Source organism: Peromyscus eremicus, chromosome 7, assembly GCF_949786415.1.
Source record: "Peromyscus eremicus chromosome 7, PerEre_H2_v1, whole genome shotgun sequence".
In the NCBI taxonomy this organism is placed as follows: domain Eukaryota; kingdom Metazoa; phylum Chordata; class Mammalia; order Rodentia; family Cricetidae; genus Peromyscus; species Peromyscus eremicus.
The window spans coordinates 5,386,153-5,413,585 of record NC_081422.1 but is presented as its reverse complement, the minus strand read 5'-3'; the positions used below and the strand labels follow the sequence as shown (position 1 = coordinate 5,413,585).

General features: G+C 39.8%; 1 protein-coding gene across 1 annotated transcript; it reads right to left on the bottom strand.

The window, feature by feature from the left end:
• Positions 1-187: 187 nt before the first annotated feature.
• Angptl5 (angiopoietin like 5) lies at positions 188-27,212 on the bottom strand. The gene is made up of 9 exons (XM_059267300.1): positions 27,143-27,212; positions 17,530-17,669; positions 15,522-15,666; positions 12,701-12,804; positions 11,841-11,934; positions 8,948-9,048; positions 7,277-7,397; positions 4,780-4,965; positions 188-977 (listed from the first exon to the last, which is right to left on the bottom strand). The coding sequence occupies exons 2-9, from the start codon at positions 17,620-17,622 to the stop codon at positions 658-660; spliced, it is 1,164 nt and encodes a 387-aa protein (XP_059123283.1). The 5' UTR covers positions 17,623-17,669; positions 27,143-27,212; the 3' UTR covers positions 188-657.
• Between the last annotated feature and the right edge of the window lie 221 nt (positions 27,213-27,433).

Sequence of the window (27,433 nt, the reverse complement as noted above, 5' to 3'; positions counted from 1 at the left end):
TCTAGGCATGGCTGAGTAACCAAGTAAAACTTTAAAAAAACAAACATTAAAAATTATAATTAAAAATATTTAAAATACAAGTATTCTAGAATGCAACTGATCAGGGCATTTGTATAGTAAATATACTACAAATAAAAACAAAATTATTATTCATAATAAAACATGCAAGATTTTATTTTAGCAGCAACTTCTTACCAGTTTTAAAATATTGTAGTATCACTCGGTAAAATTTTTTAACCCTGTGATGTTAATGTATCAACCCACATATGTTGCTTCTTGTAACTGTCTTCAGAAGAAATTATTTGTAAATTATGTAAGTAAGCATACAGATATAGAAGTAATTAAGATTCTCTCCTCAGTTTTTCTAACAACTTACTATGGTTTACATGCTCAAACAGAAGGCAAGTTCCTTTAAAAACACTATGCATCTTGCAAGCAATCACATAATGTTAATATAGTCAGTAGAAAACATACCATGATACTCCATGATTGCTTTTATAAGTGCTACAAAATGGGTTTACTAATTAAACCCATAACACTAACATGCCATCTATATTCAATTAGCTAATACTAAACTCTAAATAAGAAACTATGTAAAAAAAATTTAGTATGTTTTCAAAAGTAACTATGGAAATTGTGCTACAATTTAAAATAAGATTACTTAAAATATGGGTTGTAAATTCTTCTAATCTTCATTGAAACAGATTTAATCCTGACAACTGAGTTGTTTTTGGTCCATGTACCCCACTGAATGCCAGTTGCATGCAATTTTCCAGGAACATGATGGACACCATTCAAGTTCGTGAGGCCACACTGGTTGAACCACCAGCCTGTGTTGTTATGGAGGTGACTGCAGCTCTTCACTGACTGATTATTGACCAGGCAAGCAGGGTGGCACCCATCATTATCAACATCTGAGGTGCTGAAAGGCATTGCATTCTGGTTATCGTCTTTTCTGAAGCCCTGGAATGCATCACCTGCATAAAATGGATTATTTTCAAAAAGCTAATTCAGAGAATTTTTATTATTCCACTCAACTATTACCATCCAGTTATACAGAAATGCTGCATCTAGAAACAGATATCAACAATTTTTCTACTATTTGTCCTGTTAAAATCTCTCTCACACAATGTGCCAAAACCTTGTGAAGAATTGGCATATGTGTTTAAATGGACAGACCAACCAGCATGGAAACTTGGCTATACAAACAAAATCAGATTATGGTGCATGTGTCTGTCATACTTGAAGATGATCTGCATAGTGACTGATATTTTTTTTAAAAGAAAATAACTTACACACTGTGTGTTTTCTTTTTGTTACATAATGAGTTTTTAACATTCTTTTTATTTTTTTATTTTATGTATATAATTGGTTGGCCTGCATATATGTCTGTGAACCACATGCATGGAGTGCTCACAGAGGCCAGAGTGTTGGATCCCCTGGAACTGGAATACCAGACAGTTGTGAGCCCCATGTGAGTGCTGGGCTTTGAAGCTGGTCTACTGAAAGAATGGCAAATACTCTTAACCAGTGAGCCAACTCTTCAGCACCACCGCCATGGTAGGTTTTTACTTTAGGAAGACAATTATGGATGCAGGTGAAACATTTGCCCTCAAGAATATTAGATTCGCAATCGCACCATTGTCAAACACGGATGTAGTGTCCTGTAACATGCCTGATGTGCTCATGACAATTTCTGATGTACTGTGGAGTTGTGCTTTCACGGTTCTTGACATTCTGTGTAGACTGATCGTTTTTAAAGAGCTTATACTGAACACTGTATGACTAGCATGCCTGATTTTCACCAGGTCCTTCAAGGACTAACTCTCTTGGCCAAAATAATCTAGCCAAAACTTAAACTGCAGGCTCAGGAACTACATTTTGTTTTATACAGTTCCATGAAGTTAAAAGATTCTTAGTGGATTCATACCTACATGAATTTTTGACTAATATGTTCAGCTAAAAGAGAAGCTATGTGAAGTATCTAGGAAGCCCAAACCAGCATTTGTTCATTATGCTTCTGAACATTTGGGATCTCTTGAGGTAAATATTTTGGGTAGCCTTAAGAACTTCATTAGTGTGATCTACCATAAGCCCAGCTCCACTGGCTAGTGAAGTCCCTGACTCTGCATAGTGACACACAAAGACACACACAGACTGAAGTGTGTATCTGCAAATGCAACATAATTTTTATCATCCGTGCTCTGCGGTACATTCAAAGTTCACCCAGTGTGGTCAGAAAAAATGGCTCAAAGGGTAAAAACACTTGCTACCAAGCCTGATGGCCTGGATTCAATTTCCAGAACTAACGTAATGGAAGGAGAGAACTGACTCCCTAAGTTGTTCTCTGACCTAAACACACGTACTGTGGCATGCATGTACCCACACACATATGCAAAATAAATAAATAAAATGCAATTTTTTTAAATTTGCAATTCATCTAGGGAGCAGTGCCTAAATTCCATGACCATGACATGAACAGTCTCCACTGACAAAGTTCAACATCAGAAAAATCTACACCAGATGACTTCTCAATGGATTACACTGAATCACTCTTTTTAAATGCACACACACACACACACACACACACACACACACACACACACACAAATGATTCCTGTGTAAATTTCATTAGAATATACCCACCACATTTGCTATAAGCATGGCTCTCAGAACTTAACTGATTGACCACTAACCTTCATCATCTTTAGATAGAAGATTGACAAAGCACACCTCTGGATGGGCCTAAGATGCATTTCTGGAGAGTCACATCAAAAGGACTCTGACGTCATGAGTGAGTGGGTGGCTTCCTTGATGGACCATCACACAGAGGCATTATGAGCGATAGTGAAATGACAACAGGGAGGCACGGGTAGAAGTGGGTCACTGGCAACAACCTTAGTGCTACGTCTTGTCTCTACCGTTCTCTACTGAGCCATCAGATGTGAACTGCTCTCCACCACAACCTCCCTGAAATAGCTCCAGGACTGTCAGCCACAATAAGCCCTCTTCCCTTAAGTTGTCTCTGTATTTTAGTCACCTGAAAGACAAAGCTACAATGCTGCTTTCTCTGAGAAACCACAGAAGTTTCTCTCAAGTTTTACTATCAGAAATATCTGTAGTGTGTGTGTGTGTGTGTGTGTGTGTGTGTGTGTGTGTGTGTGTGTGTGTGTAGGCCCAATGTCTCTTTCCTTGATCATTGTCCATCTTTATTTTCTGGCTCATTTGTTAGGCTAGGCCAGCTAACCAATGGGCTTCAAGGATCTGCGTGTCCCTAATGCTCCAAGGCTTGCACTGTAATACACAGTTTTTCTGTGGGTTCTGGGAATCTGAACTCAGGCCCTTGTGCCTGTGAAGTGGACACTTCACTGACTGAGCATCTCCCTAGCCCTTTTCTACTTCTTATGAAACAATGGTCCTGCTCAAATGTTCAAGTTCATATTTATATTTCTGAATCAAGCTCAATGTCAAATTTGTATCTGATCATATTTTATCGGCATATCTATCTACACTATACCTTTTCCTTTTCTTAATTTAACTATATAATTTGATCAACAGTTAAAAGCTACTTAATGGCCATGGGAACTTTAAGAGCTCTATAATGAAGATAAAACATCCTCTAACAAAAGCATAATCATCTTTTAGAGATCTCCACATAAGCTTCCTGACATGGCATGCTCCATGTCGAGCAATTCTTTGCACTTTGGAAGTAAACACTGAAAACTTTATATAAAACCCTTTAAGCTTTCCCATAGCTAACTGTACTTGATTTTCAACTTTCGCCTAATGTCTCAAGACCAACCTCACTAATATGCCATGAATCCAGCCACACCAAGCAGCCCCTCTGCCGGCCATCTATCTCCTTGTCTATGCTGTGATACAAGCTGCCCCATTTGCCAACAGTCACTTGCCAAAAACCCGTCCTTTCTTCCAAGTCTGAGTCTGCAGTTCTCAGAATGCCGGCATATCCTCCTGGCCTGAAGTGATTGAACTAGATTCTGCAGAAATATGTATTTCCGAGAAGCTTTAACATTCACCTCATTTTGAAACCTATCCATCCTCCCACAAAAAGCTCCTGGTTGCAATCATTCTCACGTTCTCTTTAAAGCTAAAGTTCTATCAGTCTTCTGTTTTCAGTGTTGTTTATGTTTCCCTCTGAGCCAACATTAGTTGACAGCCAAGGGATATAGAGCATTCATTGTTAACTTCTAACACTAATATATATAACCAACAAGTACACCATCAGAAAAAAAAACAGGGGGACAGGATTTAGTATTTCTTCACTCAAATGTCTTTAAAAATTCAGCTCCAAAATACAAAGTCATCATCAAGTATTCTGAAGTTCTGACGAGTTAAATTTTGGGGACTGCATCAAGGGAGAGTAAAAAGAACTTGTTTGGGTGTCTTTGTGGATTAGGATTGAATGGAAGAGGTGTGATCCACAGGTCTTGGACCAGACACTTTCTCTTTCAGGTTTCTTCACTGACAAAGTTGGAAAGCTCTTACTCCCTGAGCATGAAAATAGGAATGCTGCTTACCCAGCCTGCCTCGGGGTCTCTGCCCACAAGACCACCAGGGTTTCAGAAAACTGCTTTAAAGGACACAAACACTCCAAAGTCATTAAGCAAGGTGGGCACCACAGACTTTCAGACTTGCATATTGTTCTCTAATCTACCGTCATCAGCTATATGCCATCATCGTATGTCCTGCCTTATTTCTATGTAATACTAGGCAAGTGATACCTCAATTTTTGTGTCATTTTAGTAATTAAAAACTTACCAGCACTTCCTGAATATCGTCCTAAGTGTATTTTAAAAAATCGTGTTTCATCCTCTAGCCAAATATTCTCATATGAAGCATAAGCCAAGGTGTCATCTTCAGATTCCAAGGCCACATGAAGCATAAAACTAGAATCTTTTTGGTTTATTATGTAAAAAATCTTTTTCAGTCCTAGCCAGAATTCTCCTGTAAAAGAAGTGCTTTGTTTTAATACGTTTAGTTCAAATGAGAACAAGCTTTTATTAGTGAAGGTTGATGCTATTCAGCTCTTCCATGCCTGAGAGGACTCATCAACAACCAGGACACTAGATGGCCTGGCTCAACTCAGCTGTCGGCTGTTATCTAACTTACTTATGTTGTTAATTCACTAGACTGAACAGAATCAAACTGTCTCATTTTTATCTCCCCAGATTCAACTTAAAAGTGAATTTAAAGACTAAATAAAAAGTCAAGTTTTACCTTTATGGCATGTCAACAGAAAACATGTTCAAATCTCACAGCAACTAACAAATGAAGTGACCCAGTAAATGTGAGAGTTTTGTTTTTGTTTTTTTGTTTTGTTTTGTTTTTTGTTTTTGTTTTTTGTTTTTTTGTTTTTTTTTTGGTTTTTCGGGACAGGGTTTCTCTGGGTAGCTTTGCGCCTTTCCTGGGACTCACTTGGTAGCCCAGGCTGGCCTCGAACTCACAGAGATCCGCCTGGCTCTGCCTCCCGAGTGCTGGGATTAAAGGCGTGCGCCACCACCGCCCGGCAATGTAGGAGTTTTAATCTCAAATCAGCTGCTCCTTAAGAAACACTTTCTGAAAGCACTCGGTTAAAACTGCTTTTTCTACCTTGGAAAGTCCTTATAAATAAATATTTCTTTGTTTAAAAGCAGCTTGCCATTTACCTAAGTGGAAACAAAACGTGGCCACACTGAAGCTTCCCCAGATTTAGAGTCAATATTTCTAAGACAACTGTGGATTATATTAACAGAACTCCCTTATTCAGACAGTGTTCTTGCATGCACATTTTAGTCACTGGCTTTCTACTGCCCCATATCCATAATGGATTATAGTAAATGTGGATATTCCTGAAATAAAGCCTACTTAAATTATGAAATTACAGGGTATAAAATTTCAGAGAGTTAGAAGATAATGAGACAGACTATCAAAACTCAGAAAGCTATGACTAAGATATTAATTTCTTTTCCATGGATATTTTAGCTACCACCCTGTTAGAACTGAAAAGATTAAGTACAAGAAAACATGGACACCTTGTAGGATGGGCTCCTATGGAGCTGTTAGTAACATGGTCTCTACTTGTCTTCAGTTTCTTTCAGTTTTACTCCAACCTCATATTTAAGAGCTAACAGCAAATTTTATTAAATCCCCAATGTATTTTAATTGTACTAAATATAAAACAGTCTTAGTTTGAAAAAACAGTGTCTGCCTCTAGATCTTCTTAGTTAAAACACTCTTGAAATTTAAAAAATAGTAATGTACATCATAGTTTTATAAAATTGCATTCAATTTAAATGGTTTGACTTTAATGGTCATATGCCTTGGTTCTATCTATATTTCACTGTATTTTAAGTCTATGACAATCCTGCCTCCTTTTTTTTTTCCTCGTTCCACAAACAATTGGGAAGCACTTATCAAAGCTACTGGGTACAGATAACAAATATCCAACTGAGAATTTTCACTCAAATCACATTTCAATTCATCTCTAAAAAGTTGTAGATCTTTTTTTAAAATATGTGTTTATGGGTGTTTTGCACACATGTGTGTCTCTGCACCTTGTGTGTACTTGGGCTCATGAAGCCAGAAGAAGATTCTGGATCCCATGTAACAGGAGTTACAGACAGTGTGACCTGCCATGTGGGAGCTGGGAATTGAACCCAGGTCCTCTTGAGGAGCCAGGACTCTTATTTGCTAAAACATGTCTCCAGCCCAGATTTCTAGGACTTAACTGAAAACATTTTTAAAAATAATTTGGCATATAAAAAATAGAATTTAAATCATATTTTTATATTCATGTAGATTTACCACTCTTACTGAAGATTTGACTAATGCTGGTACAGTTGAGAAATAACACATCAGAAAGAAGGAGAAAAGGCAAAGCTGTAGTGGGTAGCCATTTCAGCTTTGATCTGCAAGTTCCAACCCCCATTGAGGCTTCAGTAACTGTCACGCCTTAGGCGGGGCCAAGAGAGGGCCCTGAAGACCCGAGATCCAAATGCCCTGCCCTCTCTTGGTTCCTTGACCCTGGATGCTAGAGGTAGACCGAGCAGAGTTCTCCAGAGAACACCACCGGACTGCGCTACATCTTCCCCAGACCCTACAACCTACCTATCCCTTCATTTGTAAGTTATGCCTTAACTTATTTAGAAAATAGTAATGTACATCATAGTTTTATAAAATTATTACATAACTTAAGTTATGTAATAAACCTCCCTTTTAACTACGTGGAGTGGCCTTAATAATTTCACCAATACAAAGCATCAACACAATGTTTGACCTAAAAGGTTTCCAAATCCATCCAGGTAATCACACCACGGCCTCCGGAAGTCAACTGTCCCATCCATCCTCTTCTGAATCACTGTCCATCCTCCTCCTCTGAAATCCATGTCACAAATTACCTAAAATGGACCCAGAAAATGCCAAAATAATACAACATTGTTTTCATTGTTTGACATTATAGAACTCATCCTATAGAAAAATAAACACAAGGAAGTTTTTATTCCCATGAATGCATTCATATTTTAACTCTCTGGAAATACTGCTGCTTAGGCAAACTCATAATTAACCTAACTGCAGCCTTGTGTGAGTGACTTTTTAAAAAGACATAACTGTTTGTATTATTTTAGGTTATCATATAATTCCTCAACTCTAAACATTTTTTTTCCAGTTCAGGAATAACAGTGCTGACGTGCTATGGCAGAGATGGATTGCTTTACAAATGACTTTGTTCTCTGAATTATAATGCTGGGTTTTTTGGGGTTTTTTTAGTGTTAAATATGTTGTCTGCCTGCCTCTGGTTTCTCTTCCTCTCACAAATTGGTGTTCAGACTGACATTTCAAGACCAAAAGCATGAACTGTGCCCACCCAGCAAGTGCTCACAGGGGCCTCTGCTGAAAGCGTGATATGCACCTGCCTGGGGCCCACAGAAACAACAGGGAAGAAATTAAAGTAATCCACTCTCCCAGACTTCCCACACAGATGAGGAAAAAAGGCGATGTGGAGGAAGCTCAGGCACCAGCACTTTCCACAGAAGAGGTAATTATGCAACCCACTCCTGGAAAAGTTAGAAGCCTCCCCTTCCACCGCTGTTCAGATCCAGTTCTGAATGTGTAGGCAAAGAGACTCAGGTACTTTCTAAATTATTTCCCACCTAAGTCCTAATTTTTTGACATCTTGTCAATAAATTTCAAGAGAAATTATGGTAAAAATTCTAAGAACAGAAACTCTGTATCTACTTACAAAGAAAGGTTGTTATTGTGCAATATAGACTATTGATAAACTCTAAAGATCACAAATTTTTTAGACACTGAGAAAGTACCCAGGAAAAAATATGTATATATACACATGTCTTTTCTGTCCATAAGCATTGTGTGCAGTAGGTACCTACTAGAAATACAAGCAGACAAGTACTAAGGATAGACAAAGCATAATTCTTATTATTCACATTAAGCATGGATCAGTTTATCAATCTTCCTTATGCCTAAGTAAAAGGCCTTTTCTATTTCTTTTTTAATTTTTGAAACAAATTCTCACACTGTAAAATAATGTATCATCAGAAGAAAATGCAGTTATAAGACGGAAGCACAGTAAAAGTTCTTTTGTAAGCCCCGCGTCACAGCACATCATTGTTATCAAGTCTCCATTGACTAATTGAAGCAAGGATTTATATTGTACAGTTCTGCCCCCACAACGGTAACATAAAGCCTTGCAACAACTGGATTTCCTTAAAAAGGAGTAACTATGGACACTAGGACACTGAAATTCATGGTCTGAGCATCATAAGATGTCAAGGAAACCAAACTTTTCAAACTGCAAATTTTGCTAATCTATTTAAAATTTTCAAGACAAAAAATATTTTAAAAGTAAATATTAAAATAATTATAATTTAAATATTAACAAAGTTAGCTTGATGTTTACTTTATTCTGTATAATAAGGGAAAACCTTACCTCAAATGGGTAGCTAGATCCCTCTGGAAAGATTATATATAAACCACTAGGGGTTTTGGTGGCAGAGCCAATTGAATCTTTAATATGAGTGCAATCCAAGCCTAGGAAAATAAAATGAGTCATTTAGTGAATGTTCAATTGTACCTAAGACAGTCAGTTAATAGCAGAGAATTGACAATGCTGTCTGAAATTGTTGCTACAGCTTCTATTAGTGATACCATGCCTTTAACTTCTTACAAATGAAAAATTACCACAATTTTAGAATTCAGGAGAAAACATATGAAAGAACAGGAATTAGAGAATTTGGGCTGCAGAAACCCCTCACAAATAATACCCTTTTAGTGACTGGTTATTGTTTAAAGTTCTCATATTGTGGGGCTGGAGTGATGGATTAACAATTAAGAGCCCAACTGCTCTTGCAGAGGACTCGGGTTATGTTCCTAGCACCCAGATAGGGGCTCACAACAGTCTGTAACTTCAATTCCAGGGGATCCAACACTCTCTAGTCCCCTGCATGCATATGGTGCACATAAACTCACACAGGCTCACACACATACACATAAATAAAAATAAAATAAATCTTTAAAATCTCACTTGGGAGACTTATTGTATAATTATGCATTCTCTTTTCCAAGGAATCTAAGTCAACCCAAGTTTATCTTTAATATATAAAGGATGGTTAGCAAGGAGAAAACTTAAGGAATAAGTAGGTTAACTGTGATTAGCACATCCTTGACTACTTTATTCCAAATTTCAGACTCTAGTGTGTTGACGTTACCAATACCAATAACCAGGAGGGAAGAAGAAATCACTTTCTTCACTAACAAGAAACTAAGCGAGGCCAGTGTGTGCTCTATCTACAAATGTTAAAGCTGTAGTCCCCCCGCCCCGCCTCCACCTCCAAAGCATTCAGTTCCACAGAGGATTGTAAATATATGTATGTAATACCAATATGCCAAGGAGTATTACATTCTATTTGAAAGTATTCTAGTGTATATGTTGTAAGTGTGATTAAATAACTCCACCCCTGTGATCCCAATGACTCGGGAAACTGAGGCAGGAAAGCTTGTCCTGACTACATAGTTCAAAGCAGCCTGAGCAACTTAATAAGATCCTTATTGGGTGTGGTGGAGTAACTTTCTGATAGATCACTTGACCACCATGCATGCAGCTCTGGGTTCAGTCACAAACACCACGTCCGAAAACAAGTTTCAGAGCATCACTTCCTGAGGTGACTACTATTACTTCTTAGCCAGGAACCATTGATTAACCACTGGAAGCCTTAGAATGTTTACCTAACATCGGAATGATGACACTACTGTGTCATAGTGTTTTACTGGAGGTTTAAAAGGCAAGCGTTTAGCACACAGCTTACCACACGTTAATCTGTAGAAAACAAAGCAACAAAAAAACTAGGTATAAAAAGTTGTCACCTTCCCTTTGCTTCTGGTTTGCCCGGTGAGGTGTGAGGAGGCATTCCTATAATGGAGCTATGCTCAGAGGTGTGGGGAAGCCACGGGGAGGCCTGACCTACAGCAGAGCATGTGCTCTTTCCATAGATGTCAGCGGACTTGTTGGTCTCTTGGGTTGCGTGTGCATCCCCTGATCTGAGGGTATTAAGAGCAAGTCTGTGCTGATCTTACTGTGCATCACAGGGGGTTTCAGAACTTTTGATGATTCCCGGCCAACTTGTCTGGCTTTAGAATCACCTCAGACAAACACCTGTGGTGGCGCACATGAGAAGGTCTCCAGAAAGGTTGGACTGAGAAGGGAAGATGTGACTTGAATGTGGGTGGCACCATGTTCAAGGACTGGGGTGCCAGAATGAATAAAAGGGAGAAAGCGAGCTGAGCCCCAGCTCGCTCACTTTCTCTCTCTCTCTCTCTCTCTCTCTCTCTCTCTCTCTCTCTCTCTCTCTCTCTCTCTCTCCCTCCCTCCCTCCCTCTCTGCTTTCTGACTGCAGACAGAGTGGCCAGCTACCTCACATTCCTGCTGCCATGCCTCCCCGCAGTGATGGAGCAGATGTTCAAACTGTGAGCCAAATGAACCTTGCCTTCTGTGAGTCGCTTTTTGACTGGTATTGGAGACCACAGTGAGGAAAGGCAGATAAGGATTTCAACTTACTGATGAGGAAACTAATACCAAGGAACGAGCAGCTTGGAGGTTAGGACCAGCCTGACACTGGATTTCATGCTCTGTTACAGTTTGCACTGCCACTGAGGTAGTGACGGAATAAGTCCTTTAAAGTAACACAGGACAGAGCCTGTCCTCATAAAGGAACAAGGAGATGCTCGGTTCCTGTCTGTTCCCTCCCCCTTCTAAGAAACACTTAGGATCACATACTTGAGCCTCAGTGATATTTATTTGCTTAGAATTTTTATATGAATTCATATTTGTAAGATTTACACAGCACTTTCTTAGAAGCACAAACATGTAGAAATAAATGTTACATTTTAGTGCAAAAAAGTCAACTTTGTATTTTTTTTCTGTATTAAATTTCTTTTTCCTTTAAAATGTTATATCCCACTTTGAAACATCTTAAAAAAAAAAAAAAACACTTTTCACAGGTGGGAGGGACTCTGGAGCTTCTCTTCTGTGTGAAAAGTAATTATTAATAAAATGCCAGGGCGGGGTGCTTAGAATACGGCACCTAAGGTTACTCAATGTTCAACAGATCCCTAATATTATTTTACAGCTATGGCTTTTAAACAGTGGAAAAGTCCTTCAGCTTAGAAAGGGCACATTGTGTAACTGGCCTAATAGCAGGTACTAGTCCTCCACACTGTTAGGAAACAGTGAACAGTGCGTTCTAAAACTTCAGTGCACCGGGCTGTCCAGAAACTTTGAGTAATAAAGCAGAACTGTGAAGAGGCTGAAATACCAGTACTCTCACCATGTGACTGAACGGGCCTGGCAGGAAAGGGATCCAGCTGTTTTCTGAAAACCTCAGTAGTCAAAAGGAGAATTCGATTCATGAGCTCATTAACCTAAACACAGACTAACGAGGCAAGGTTATACTTAGCTAAATTATATAAACGCTATCTCTAAGCCTCTCTGAACCAAAAGCATGCCTTCTCTTCTAGGCTGGATTCTTTCTGTTCTAACACAACAAAGGCCTAAGTAGTGATTGTGCCACCCAGCAGCACCTCCTAAGAGCTAGTCCTGTCTGCCATCGCCCTGTGCCGTCTGCGCCTGCGCTCTGCTCTCACTGTCCCACAGCACCGCTGCTGCCTTCCTCGCCGCCTCCCTTTGCTCTGCCCTCTTCATCCTCCATGCCAGCTGTTAAGGGTGAAGACAGTTCCTTGCTCACATACTTCAGTGGCCGGTAGTGTAGCGAGCTTTAGTTTCTGATTCCTTTAGTCAGGTTTCCTTACTCATTCCCAACCTCACCAGCCCTCCCACCCTGTACCAACTCCTAAGAACTCCCCAAAGGGAATGCTGTCCCTTCTTTACCAGCCTTGTGACATTTAAAGCATTCACTCATCTCTCACTGCTCAGCTCACAGGCTCTCTCTCCTGAGAGACTTCCCATGTCATTCTGACAGTATTCAGATTATTTCTATTTTTCCATGTTTGTTCTCTTGTCACCAGGCTGCATCCCCCTTGAACAAAGGCCTGCTTGATTGCTCTGTGTTACAATGCTTCTCACCTCGTAAGTATTAAACATCAATACATACAATCAAATGACTGTGCTTCCAGCCAGCTGTGCCAATGTGCACATGCAATGCAATGAAATGCCAAAAGAATTCTATACCTGGCTAGATAAATAATCCAGAGACGCTTGCTGCTCATCCATTAAATTTCTCAGTAGTTTTTTGGTACTTCTTGTATAAGAAACAATAGAATTTTGAAGGTTTCCTTAATCAGAAAGAAAATGACATTCTTTTATAAAACAATTACAATGAAAAGAATGAATTTCACATGATTTGGAATAAAGAAAAGTATCTCAATTTATCTGAGCTCATAACTATATGTTTTAGTTACTATATATTTATTTAAAATGGGATTGGCCAAAAAAGCAATTGTTTCAACATTCTTAATGAAATTATGATCCCTGATAATATAGATTCCCTCGAATGATTTATTTAATTAAGAAACAACATCTTAATGCCTACTCTCACTTTATGAGATAAGAAGTTTAGAGGCAAGAAGTATAGGAAGTGGGGGGCAGGGTCTCATGTAGCCCAGGCTGGCTTTTAACCCCTTCCTGATCCTCCTGCCTCCATCTCTCAAATTCTCAAATGCTAGGATTACATACATGTGGCCTGTGTCAGCCTTCTTAGCCATTAATTACTATTACATGATAAAGTAAAATGCAATTGTAATTTACTTGCATACCAGGCCAGTTATTTTAAAAAATACATCTTTGTTTTATTTTTTCTAATACTATATAATTTAAAACCAAGTCACTAGCATGCATACACATAATAAATCTTAACCAAAGCTTTGGAGGTCACCAAAATAGCTCAGTGGGTAAGGCATCTGCCACCAAGCTTGAAAACCTGAGTTCAATTCCTGAGACCCACATGGTGGAAGGAAAGAACTGCCCCCTGGAAAGTGTCCTCTAACCTCCATACATGTACCCTATGTGGGAACACACCACACACACACACACACACACACACACACACACACACACACACACACAAATAAATAAATAAACAAATGTAAAAACATTACAAGTCCAGTTTGTTAGTTTCTGGCTGAACTTATACAATACATTTTCATTTGACTTCATAGAAAATATTCGATATTCCTTATTTTTAAAAAGGCTGCCCAAACACTAAACATACTTTCCCTTAAGGCATTTGAGATCATATTGCCATCATGTCTCATCATCTCTAATTTTTTTTAAATTTTTATTTATTTATTATGTATAGTGTTCTGCCTGTATGTGTCCCTGCAGGCCAGAAGAGGGCACCAGATCTCATTACAGATGGTTGTGAGCCACCATGTGGTTGCTGGGAATTGAGCTCAGGACCTCTGGAAGAGCAGTCAGTGTTCTTAACCGCTGAGCCAATTCTCCAGCCTGATCTCTAATATTTTTAACACCAAAAAAAAAAAAAAAAAAATCCTCAGGGCTGGAGAAATGACTCAATAATTAAAGGCACTGGCTTCTATTGCAGAGAACTCAGCTCTGATTCTGACACAGTGGTTCATAGCCAGCTGTAATTCCAGTTCTGAGAGATCCAACAGCTGCTGGCCTCCTCAGGCACTGCATACATGTGGTGTACATACATACATGCATGCAGACAAAACATTCACACACATAAAATTAAAATAAAATATTTCAAAATAGTATCAACTACCTCTGCTTCTCAGATTGAGAAAGTTTTACCTACAACAATGACATTCATCCTCTTCAGCAAAAAAGATCCACATGTTATTTCATGAATACCTTTTAAAATGGTATTTATCTCTAAGTTTATTTCACCCTAGCAGTAAAATGACATTAATAATTTCTAACAGTTTTGAGTCTATTTCACCCATCTTCATCTCTCATTTTTATTTTCAGTCTCTCACTTTTTCTTAGTTTTTTCTCTGAATTTATACATCTGTCTTAATGGGACCAAAGTGAATCCATAGATTGGAGCTTGGGACACTTATGTTATGTAGTTGAAGTTTTCTCCGGTCCTGCCCAGCCCCACGGACCCCGCAACTGCTTATAAAATAATCATTCAGAAGCTTATATTAATTAAACTGCTGAGCCATTAGCTCAGGCCTACCACTGACTAGCTCTTACATTTAAACTCAGCCCATTTCTGTTAATCTATATGTCTCCATGTGTTCCGTGGCTTTTCCTGTTGCCTTTACATGCTGTTTCCTGAACGGCAGGCTGGTGTCTCCTCCTCAGCCTTCCTGTTCCCACAATTCTCTTCTCTGCTTGTCCTGCCTATACTTCCTGCCTGGCTACTGGCCAATCAGCATTTTATTTATACAGAGCGATATCCACAGCAATGTTACACAGAAATTAAGGAGATTTAAGTCAGCTTTTTGCACTCTAACCTGTAAATGACTAGCCCAGAGGACCTGGGTCAAGTCATCAGCTCCACCCACCCCAGACTCTCGTTCTTCACTGCACCCCATGTCTATAATAACTGACAGGAATTACTGTCTGTGACTAAATCACTCTTACACTGAGACTAAAACTCTAATTGTGATCATTTCCTACATTAAATGACTAGATTTGTATTGTATTTATTGCATTTGTTATTGTAGTTTTCAGTAACAATGTGTTTGATTTTAGAAATACCCTGGGAGAGGGACTAAGGTGAAATTTCCAGGGCACTGTACCAGGAAATAAAACAGCCCCTCATAAATTAATGCGTTTGTATTATCAGCGCCCTCTGGCTTGCCCTTCTTTCTATGGTCTATAGATACCACTGGACTCCCTAGAAGAAAGATTGCGTTGACTTAAGAAATATCTATTAAGCACATACTTATTAAGTGTCAAACACAGATAGCATCCGGCCTTGGGTGATAAGGTATATATAAAATAATTCATATAAAATGAAGGATATTTTTCTGTGTCAAAGTTTGATTTCATTATCATTGTGGTAATTTTTAATACTTACTGCATATAAAATGTTTTTCTTCTCGAGTTACTTTGGTCTTAGCATCATGTGACTCTTTGCAGTCTTCCTTGTACACAGCAGGGTTACTTTGATTTTCATCTTTGAGATTAGCTTTATCTGCCACACTGTTACCTACTAGAGAATCCTTCAAGTTGTAAAACAGAAATGAGAAAAATGCATGAAAATATGCTGTCAGACTTTATACACAGTAAGAAGACTACAGAAAATGGACTGGAACTTGAAGATGATCACTTAAAATATGTGCTGAACTAGTTAGTTTACATTCCCACAGACAAAGCTTAGGGTACAGTTTCCTTTTGGTCAGTAGTACATGACAATTCAGTACTTGCATCGTCTCCTTTCTTCTCAGACTCCAAACAAAGTTGCTTGGGATCTGCTTCCCCTCCTGTGATCCCATGGACTTCATCTTTCCTCTCTGCAAACTCTCACGTAACAGGACATAACGATACCGTGAAAAGAACTGAGGAAATTCCTCAGACATATCCCCAATACCTCTAGCCAAATGAACTTTCTGCCACCAACTCTTTAAAATTATAGGGAAAAAAATGTGTAGGAAGATTTGCTTTTATATAAAATAATTAAAGAATTGAAAAGATAACTGCTCATAGATTTTAAAGTTATCATTGATAAAATTTTGAATTATGGGATTTTGATTTGCAAAAATCAGTAACAGATATCATTAAAAGGATGATAACACCTGACATTAAAAAGTATCTCTATTAGCCCGGTGGTGGTGGTGGTAGTGATGGCGGCGGCGGCGGCGGCGGCGGCGGCGGCACACGCCTTTGATTCCAGTACTTGGGAAGCAGAGGTAGGTGTATCTCTGGGAATTCCAGGCCATCCTGGTCTACAGAACAAGTTCCAGGACAGGCTCCAAAGTTACACAGAGAAACCCTGTCTCCAAAAAGAAAAAGAAAAAAAGTATCTCCATTGGTTTGCATGTGATTAGTCTCTTCACTATCAAAACAGTCTTGGACTAAAGTTGTCTATTTCACAGTCCTCCTGAAAGCTAAGACAAGTTTGTCCCATTTTCTAGACTCTGAAAGACTGGTATAAAACTAACTATATTACAAAGATATTTGCCCTTGAAAGACCTTGTACTTTGTACTCAGACTATTTTAAATTTCTTGCTTTTTCTCTACACCTCTGTAACAACTGACATACTTGATGTTGTTTAAAAGTGTTACAGGCCAGGCTGTGGTGGCGCATGCCTTTAATCCCAGCACTCGGGAGGCAGAGCCAGGCGGATCTCTGTGAGTTCGAGGCCAGCCTGGGCTACCAAGTGAGTTCCAGGAAAAGGCACAAAGCTACACAGAGAAACCCTGTCCCGAAAAAAAAAAAAAAAAAAAAAAAAGAGTAAAAGTGTTACAGATATCCTTTTTTCAGTAAGGCTCTTAAACTTCAGTAAGCGGTGCTAAAGAATTAAATCATTAGGATCTGTGCAGCTGTCTTGGAATTTTTTTCTTGTTTGAACCACAGAATCTTGGCATTTGGTTTTGATATAGTGGTACATTTTTAACATTTAAAAATTTAAACCAACACTTAAATATATGGGCATTCAAATCCTCAGCTATTCATAACATTGCATACTCCATGCTAGCTGTTGCTCTGATATTGTTTTAGATAAGATATTCTTGCATCCTAATTAACCACCTACAGGCCTTTATTGGAATGTCATGGTTTAAAGACTAACTTTCATTTTAAAAAGTAACTTTTGTTACCCATCAGATGTTTCATTATCAAATGTAATAGGAAAGCTGAGAATTAAAATATCTTTAAACAATTGAGAACTTTCTTTAAAAGTTGATCTTAAATTTATAGTTTTTATCTTAAGATGTAACATTTAAGAAGTCTCAACTTCTTGAAACAAATATTTTAATTGTTACATAAATTATATTTGTTGTATAATTTATATTTTCAAGCTTCTAATACGTCATGAAAGCTAAAATGGCTTTCTTAGCTAAAATAATATTGCTAAAATTCTTACCGTAGAATGATGAACACAGCCACCTTGTATAGCTTCTCCACAAATGAAAATACATACATTTAAGAACAAGAGTGAGGCTTGGGATAGATACATCGTATTTTTCTTGAACTAATGAAAATACTTCTTCAAATATCAGCTCTCTGTGGAAAGAATGGTGCATAGAGTCATCCGTTAAAAATTTCTGGAAGTTGTTCAGCACAAACACACGTGTTACTTACTAGCTTCCATGCCCTTTCTGGAAAGTGTACAGCACAAATACACGCCAGTACTTACCAGCTCCGTGCCCTCATCTGAAACAACACCCTTCAGTGAAAAACAAGGCAGACCTGGCAACACTCACACCTCAACTGACACACATCTTTCCCATTGCTTCTACCTACAGCACAAACCCATGTGTTTTATAAAGACATCTAATTCTTATGAACCGGATTTTTTAGCTCAGAAAATTGTAAAATGGACTAGAGAAGTTGCTCAGTGGTTAAGAGCACTGGCTGGTCCTCTACAGGACCGGGTTTGATCTCATCACTCACATGATGTTCCAGGGAATCTAATACCCTCTTCTGGCCTCCTTGGGCAGAAAGTAAACATATGGCACACAGACATACATTCATACATGCAGGCAAAACACCCATACACATAAAATTAAAAATTTTAACTATAAAATGGCTTTCATAAAAATATGAAGTAGAGACAGCTGGCAGGGCAGGAACACCAGTATGTTGACGTGATCTTTGAGTATTGAGATTCATTCAACATGGACATCCAAAGTTGATAATTAAACTTTTAAAAAAGTGTTTTAGCCAGATTTAATCATCAAAGGTCATATTAACCAGGTAAGTACCACATTTCTGGTGCCAATTGATTGGTGTATTTTACAACTACATTAGTAAAATTTCAAAAATCCTGAACTGTTATTTACTGAAAATGGTCATTTTCTGGAAACTGCCATGTGACCCTCTGGGAATATATTCAAAAGACTCCACATCCTACTACAGAGATGTATGCACATCTATGATCACTATTGCTATATTCATAATAGCTAGGAAATGGAATTGGCTGAGATGCCCATCACCTGATAAACAGATAATGAAAATGTGGTACAGATATACAGTGAAATTTTATATCATTTTAAAAGAATAAAATTTACAGAAAGATAGATGGAACTAGAATACATTATACTAATCAGGCAACCCGAGCCCTGAAAGACAAAAGCTGCACATTCTCTCTCATGTGTGGGTCCAACTGTTAGAATTGTGTGTTTAATTTGTGTATCTGTAGAGGTCAGGAAGCTACAAAGGACCCATAATCCGGAAGAGGGAAAGAAAACACAAGAAGGAAACAGAGACCACGTGTGATGTCAAAGCAGAGAAGGGGAATCGTGGGGTTAAAGGCTGAAGTTGGGGTGGGAGTGGCAGGAGTGGCTCGGGAGGTAGTAGTGAGCTAACCAAAATGAAGGATATATGAAAAAAGTTTTGGAAACCCACTAATTTGTAAGCCAATTAAAAAGAAAAACATTTTTAAAAAAGGGGAGTTTGAACAAAGCTACCTTCAACAGGTGGATAAATGTTTCACCCAGAAGACATAGGTTACTAAATGAAAATCTCAATGCTAGTCATGGTAGCCCCAGAAGCCACCAAAACAATGTAGGTTAGTGCTGTTGCTCTTTGTTTCTTATCAAAACTAGATGATAAAATCCTATTGGTAAACACACTTGGCTATAAGGCACAGAAAACTCAAGTTGGAATTGACCTGGAAATGTCTCCCCTACTGACTAGACTTCTTAGTACTGAAAGGTGCTCTGCACTCCACTGGGGCAGAAAAGTCTTCACTTACCCAGTGGTCACCCTGCATGCTACAACACTGACCTTCCAGGCAAGATGTGTCCACAGGTACAACCGTGACTTGACTGGTAAGGAGTCCGATTGCAGGCCTGCTCCACAGAGCATCCACACTCAGTGCTGTAAACCTGGTCGAAAAGCCCGTATCTGGGGCAGGGGGGCTCCTACCTTTGTTTTGCTAAGTGGACCTGTCAAACTGCCTTCAAAATATTGATGCATATAGCCAAAGATTAGTGCTGTTCTCAACTTTGGTCAGAGAAGCTTCTTGCAGTGAGCAGTAGTCAATGGAGAGACTCATACCTGTCCAAAGTGCTGAGACTAAGTGACTGTTATGTGCTCAGCTTTAAATGGGACATCTATATCAACACTCCCAAGGCTCAGAGAACAGCACAGCACAGGGAGCAGAACGTGTGGTAAGAGCCAGAGGATGGGGAAGGATGTTGTGGACTGCTGTCCTATGAACAGAAGAACATGGTCGCTGCACCGGTGAATTCAGACAGTCAAAAACATCAGCATGTACAAGGGAGGGGCCCATCAGACTCCACCTATAGCTAAGGTGGCATACGGGCAATTATGATTTCTGAGGAAGGGGAGTCATTTTTCTTCAGATATATTGCTGCAGGGAAGTTATCCATGTTCATGGAGACAGCAATAATTGAGCTTGGGGTTATTTTTTTCAAGGATGTGAAGGTTCCCACATGTTGAGAGAACACAGAAGGAATGGGATTGGTAAACTGGGAGTTAATCTGATCAAGATATATTGTATACATATGTGAAATTGTGTCCAAGAATGAATTGAAAATATTTTTAAATTAAAAAAGATCATTTTCTGAAAGATCCATATCTAATTTGAGTCTTAAATTTTTTCTTTACAATGGCTTCTTTTCATTCTAGAAACATGCTTAAGACTTCACTAATTTCAAAAATAAAGAAATGAAGTAAAGTGCCCTTGGGCCTGGCTTCTCATTCAAAATATGATCTTCTCCACCTCCTTTCCAAGTCAAAGCAGAGCCATTGTCCACAATTGGCGCACAAATATTTACTTAATAAAGAAATATCTTAAACTTATCACCTCTTTTTTGCCTTTACTTCCTCGCTGCCAACTGGAAACCCAAACACTTTTATATATTATTTACCGAAACTACTTTCTCAGGGGTTCACCAGCAAAGCAATAGAAGAGGTTGCAAGTGTGGACCGCCTGGTTTGTATCTTGATTTCACCATTCCCTTACTCGTGAACCTTGGAGAAATTTCTCCAATATTGCCATAGCTCAGTTACCTCTTGTATAGAACTTGAATCATTGAGTGGATTAAATTAGGTAAAATATACCCACACTTAACACACTATGTTAGAAGCAACAAGCAATCAAATACAACGTAGTGTCACTTTTTTTATTTTTTCACTTCATCTATATGCAGTTCCAACAGTATTGACAATATGAGTGACCTCAATAATACATTAATAGATGAGTATGTACTTTTAATTTTAAGCTTCTAGCTAAATTATTATGAAATTGAATGAAGAAGAAACTATCTTCAGCATTCTAAATCAGATAGAACTTAAAATACTTTGTTCTTTCACAGCTTTCCCAGAGATAAACTCAGGAAACTCATTTGTACAAGAAAGTACTTCTTCAGAAAACAGGAAAAAAAATATTTTCAGACAAGATCAAAGTGAAAGCACAAAGATTTGCCCATCCCAGGCTGCCACGTGACCTGCAAGTTTGTAACCGCTGTTAGATTAAATAAGCAGGAGTCGTTGGTGAGGCTGACTCATACTCTGAGAATTCCTCTATTAGAAATACCATAACCTACCCTAAGAGTATATTTGTGGTAATGAATGCCTATGTTTCAGCTCAACATAAACAGCTGAGCTTCAGCCGATAGCAGATATCCAACAGATTAAACCATGAGCGATATAACAAATACCTAGCCAGGACCGGAGATGTGGCTCAGCAGTTAAAAGCACTTGTTCTTACAGAGGATCTGATTTTGGTTCCCAGAACCCATGTGGGGACTCACGACCAAGCATAACTCCAATTCTAGGTGATCCAATGCTCTCTTACTACCCCACACATGGTGTGCAAGCAAAATACTTCTACACATAAAATAAATCTTTAGTTTTTTAACTTGTTTTAAAACTGCCTGGTTGTGCCCAGTCAGATTTCTCTATTTTGTTTCTGTGCAGAACATATAAAAGCCTGTGGCTACATGGCTGGAGCTCTCTGAATTGTTCCTGATTCTGAGGGTTGCCTGATTCAATAATTACTCTTTGTTCAATAAACCCTACTAAATTTAATTTGTCTCAAGTTTTCCTATTAATTAGTACAGATTCCACTGAGATCATTTTATAACAATAAAATGGCTTTTAGTTTCTTTTGTAAGTAGAGCATTATTGAGTTATGAGGTAGTGTTAATGAAGTCGAAGCCTCTTGTTTCTTTCTTTAACCCTTCCTGATTTCCCTCTGCAGCCGCTGGGGCAGCTCCCAAAGAATCGAGCTGCTCAGCATTCCAGCATGGATGGGGCTGAAAAGGCCCACCCCACTCCTACCGTTCTTTCTCATTTTAGTAAATCACAGTGCTCATTATTCCAATTGGAAGGTCATTTTAATTTTTTATATCAGTGGATTGTAAATATTATTTTCAGGTGTATTACTTTTGTTTATGTTGCATTTGTCTAACTCTGTTTAACACTGTGTTACTGTACCTGTCTAAAACACCTGATGGTCTAATAAAGAGTTGAATGGCCAGGGAAGAGAGAAGTAGTCAGGGCTGGCAGGCAGAGACGATAGATAGGAGAAATCTGGGATGAGGAAGCTACCAGAGAAGGAAGAGGACATCAGGGGCCACCTACCCAGCCACACAGCCAGCCACAAAGTAAGAAATAATGAAAAGTATACAGAAATAGAAAAAGGTAAAGGTCCATGTGTGATTTCTTTAGGAGCTGGGTGGCAGGCCCCCGAGAGAGTAAAAAGCACTAACAACACCTTCAGTGTGTGCACGTGCCCATGCAACGTGCCCTTGTGTAGCCCTTGTTCCTCCAGTACCACCCAGCCCTGCAGTCCCTCAGCCGCCTATAAAATAATCACTCAGAGGCTTAGCATTAATTACTTATTGTATGGCCTATGGCTTCAGCTTCTTGCTAGCTAGCTCTTACAACTTAGCCCATCTCTACTTATCTACAAGCTGGCACGTGGCCGTGGCGTTACCACCCCATCTCTATTCATCTACAAGCTGGCACGTGGCTGTGGTGTTACCATCCCATCTCTATTCATCTACAAGCTGGCACGTGGCCGTGGCATGACCATCCCATCTCTATTCATCTACAAGCTGGCACATGGCCGTGACATGACCATCCCATCTCTATTCATCTACAAGCTGGCACGTGGCCGTGGCATGACCACCCCGCTGGCATCCTGTGCTCCTTTGGCAGCAGCTGGCCTTTCTTCACTTCGCCCTTCTTCTCTCTCTCTTGGATTTCCCACCTGCCTCTAAGCTGCCTTGCCATAGGCCAATGCAGCTTTATTTATCAACCAATCAGAGCAACACATATTCACGGCATGCAAAAAGATATCCCACAGCACCCTTGCAAACCTGTGGAGGCCAAAAGACAACTTTCAGGACCTGGTTCTCACCTGCCACAATGTGCCTTCCATTCAGGTCATCAGACATGGTAGCCAACAACTTTACCTGCTAAGCCATTACTCATGTCCTGAAGGTCATACATGACTTTTTCCTCACACTTGCTACAACCATCCATCTACACACCTTACCGGCTAAAGGTTCAGATTGTAAGCTCTTGTCATCTCTGTCACTGCAATCATAAACCTGTCTCTTGCCAACCTCCACTCAACACCCTGTGACAACCTTCAGGCTATTCCTCTTTGTTTCTAGTCCTATCCTCTGTACTATAGTTTCCCCATAGCAACTACAGTGCTCCTTTCTAAGTTAGGTGATGTTAACTCCCAAATGCCCTTCTCTCCACTAAAAGTTGGCTTTACATTAGGACCTTGTAAGACCCCACCAAATGTAGGTTATGTATTTCTTTACACTCATCATTCAGCTATCTGAGTCATAATCTCTTTCCTTTATTCAGATCCAGTTTCCCTTCTTTAGAGGACATTCTTGAGCACTCTGTCTTAAGTAGATCTGCAACAATTCTCTCTCTCTCTCTCTCTCTCTCTCTCTCTCTCTCTCTCTCTCTCTCTCTCTCTCTCCACACAACTACACTTTTCTAAAGTAGTTTTTGGTACCTAATATATCCCACTGGGAAAGAGAATTCAATATAAACTTCAGACCACAATATTTTGAAGTTTTTTTTTTTTTATTTTTTTACTTTTTTACTTACGTGGATGTCTGTGTGGGTGCCTGCAGAGGCCGGACACATCAGATCTCCCTTGAACTGGACTTACAGGCAGTTGTAAACCACCAGATGTGGATGCTGGGAATCAAACTCTAGTTGTCTACTGTTAGGATCCAAGAGAAGCCCCCAAGAAAGACCAACAGTCACGTGTGCAATTTAGCAAGAGTGTTTATTTCCAACAGGTTGGGGTAGCAAATAGTGACCCCCAAAGGGAGGTCACAAGCTCCCTTTCAGTGGAGTTAGGGTAATTCCAGGAAGGAGGGATTAATCTGGTGCTGATTGGTGGAGGAAAAATTAATCTGGGTTAGTCTGGGGGCTAATTGGTGGGAGGCTCTAGTGGTTAGGGACCTTCCAGGTACAGGGTAGGGAAAGCTATCTTTAGCTAGCAAAAGGCTGTGGTGTGCCTGCTGATTAGTTGCCCCTGAGTTGTCTTTCCCAGAACTGCTTGCTCAGCTCCAGCTAGTTCCAGTAAAAGGAACCCAAGGCCTGGTCCCCTGCAGGGCTGGTAGAAACCTGTGATGGCTCTGGTCTGGCTCCCCAGCCCTCTCACCTACAAGAGTAGTATGTGGTCTCCACCACTGAGCCGTTTCTCCAGGCCTGTTCTCAAGTTTATTCACCACTAAATCCCCAGCAACTAGAAAGTAGTTGGCATGTAGCAGATGTGATGTGAGCGACAGATGGATAGGGAGAGAGAGAGAGAGATGCACATCCTTAATAAATGAGTCGTATTGTTAGGAAATATAATTAAGCATTAAATTTGATTAGGATGTCTTTTATGACAAAATATTGGTGTTTTAGTTTTATTCTTTATGTGTGTATATCTGTGTGCACGCCCACAGGTACACACAAATGTTTGTGGAAGTCAGAGGTTGACATGGGCTGTCTTCCAGCACTCTCTACCTTAGCTTTTGAGACAAGGGTCCTTAATTGAGACTGAAGCTTGCCATTTCAGCTAGACTAGCTGGTGAGCAAGGATCTGCCTGTCTCCACTTCCCCAACACCAGCACTTCCCCAGTGCTAGGACTACAGAACACCACACCCGGCTTTGTCTGTGGGTGCTGAGGATCTGAACACAGCCCCCTTGTGTTTACAAGCATTTTACTATCTGAGACCTCACAATCACTTTCCTTGCAAAAGATAAACTTTATAAAAATCTTCAAATTATCTATTATCCAAGTATTTCACCTTTCATTTTATTGCCTCTCAACTCCTTATTTTTTAGAAGCTAGGACTGAATCTCTTAAATAGGATGTAGGAAAACCAGCTTAATATTTTTAAGAAAAAAAGAATTAGAAATCAACAAGCCTGTAGTTTTAAAAAATGGATAATAACCTTAAGTTAAATGTTTCTTTTATATTTTATTGCCTTTACAAAGCAACACTTAAGTGAAGAATAATTACATGAGCAAGCACTTGCAGAGGATTGAGAAAACAAATCATGGCTTTTTTCTTTGTGGGTTTTTTAGATAGGCTCTCAAGTAGCCCAGGCTAGCGTCAGATTAACTGTGCGGCTAAGGATGATCTTGAATTACTAATCCTCCTGGCCCCATCTTCCAAGTGCCGGGATTCCAGGATGACACCATGCTGATGCAAAATCATGCTTCTTAGTATTAATTAATATACCAGCAAAACAACAGTAATGTGGCTAGGGTTTTCCACATACTAAATAATACAGACTAAGCAAAACATTTCAGAAAGCTAAAATGCAAATGTTGCAAATAGCAACCACAAATTTCTCACTTTTCTTTGCCTTTTGCAGTGCCCTACTTTGCTAAGGTTCAAACTAGTCCTGGAGAGACAGAGTGCTAATGATAGCATTGGGAACAGAATCAGGGCCAATGCTTGTGGCTAGGACATTCAAAAAGTCGCCAACATAGCTAACTGTCCTAGCATTCATATTTTCCTTCCTTTGTTAGCGTTATATGTTTTGTTTTGTCATCTTGCCATGATATTGAAGGAAACTTAAGCACTTTGCAGTTAAAAATCAGTCCCCTGAACGCATTTCAATTTGAATCAGTATATCTCCATTTGGAAGGGGGAAAAGTCTGTTTTAAATAGTTTCAGTTGAAAAGGTTTGATATGTGAATTGTTAGAAGTTCCCAAAGGCAAAGATATTTGAATAGTGGGGAGTGATCTTTCTTTGGTCTATACATTCTGCTAAACAATCTGGGAGTTTTTATACACACAAAATATAAAGTAAAAATTTAAAACTAACTAAAATCCAATCAAAATTCATGCTTTTACATTGGGCTCCAACAAAAAGGCCCAGCCTTGTTCCAAATTTTCACTTACATAGCCATTAACCTAGTGGCTCAAAACTCTGTTTAATTTCCCATACAGAAACTATTTCAATACGATGATCTCTTCTGGCATATCTTCCCAGGAGATTAATAAGCTAAATCTGGACTTCTTTTCAGGCCACTTTTGCCGTGATGGTCCATTTGCAGAATCTGGCAGCCAAGCAAGGACCAGAAGAATTCTTTGAAGTGGAGTCGTTATAAGTAGAGCAGTTGAGAGGGGGTACAGAAGTATCAAGGCATGGAGGACAGCAAGTAGGGAAAGAAATTTTCCACTTCACAAGGCTGTTTTTCTTTTCTTTAAAGAGATAGTGATTTTCAAGAGAGTGATACCCAGGAAAGTCTCACGACCTAAAACTTCAACACAGGATTCCATACCTAACAAATTACAAACCAAATACTTATTTCCAAGCTGCCAAGTAATATCTGTCCATATCTAGGGATTTTCCATGCCCTGTCTTTAATCTGTTAATACTCTCAAGAAAACACTATAAAAAGGGAGATCCGAATCATAGTTCAGCTGAACTCTCTCACAACTGCGGTTCCCAGAAATAAATGCTCTGCCATCTGCCCAACTCTGTTGTGGGTCATTTGTACACTGTGTGAACAGATACTGCTGTGGTTGGTTTAAGAAACAGCTCAACAGCCAGTACCTAGGCAGGAGGTATAGGTGGGACTTCCAGGCAGAAAGGTAGCAGGAGGAGATAACCTAGGTCCGTAAGACGTGAGGAGAAACAGGAGGTGCAAGATGGAAGAGAGGTGGGCTTGGGGATTTAGCACAGTGGTAGAGAGCTTGGAAGCAGAAAGCCCTGGGTTCGGTCCTCAGCTGGGGGGGGGGGGGGAGATGGAGGAGAGGTAATGCCACATGATAGACTGTAGATTACTATAAATGGATTAATTTAAGTTATAAGAGCTAGTTTGGAATAAGCCTAAGCTATAAGCCAAGCTTTCATAATTAATAAGAAGTCTTGGTGAAACTACTACTACACAACTCAACCACACAACACAACCTTGCCTTAACTTGCCTCAGTTCACTGCAATTCTACCTCAGTTTGCTTCAGCTCACCCTAATTTAACCTCACCTCACCTTAGTTTACCTTAGATTACCTCAACATACCTCAGCTTCCCTCAGTTTACCTCCTCTTGCCTCAGCTTGCCCCCACGGTCGGACCTCGGCGGACCCAGCCCGCTCAGGGCCCCGCCCCCAGCCCGCTCTGGGCCCCGCCCCCAGCCTGCGGCCCCGCCCCGCGTTCCGCCTGGTTTCCGTCGCGAAGGACGCGGCGTCGGTTGGTTGTCAAGATGGCTGCGGCGAGGTCGCAGCCGCCACCTCCGCCGTCGCCCCGCGAGGTCGCCGCCCTCCCAGCTGCCGTCGCCACAATCGCCGGGGCCGCGGAGCCAGCACTGCCGC

Excerpts from the sequence above, each read along its gene's own strand:
- Angptl5 (XM_059267300.1), bottom strand. The coding sequence starts at position 17,622 with ATGTATCTATCCCAAGCCTCACTCTTGTTCTTAAATGTATGTATTTTC. Across the intron at positions 15,667-17,529 it reads GCTGTGTTCATCATTCTACG|GATTCTCTAGTAGGTAACAG; the intron begins GTAAGAATTTTA and ends TACAACTTGAAG. Across the intron at positions 7,398-8,947 it reads GATCTAGCTACCCATTTGAG|GTAATTTGTGACATGGATTT; the intron begins GTAAGGTTTTCC and ends GGTCCATTTTAG.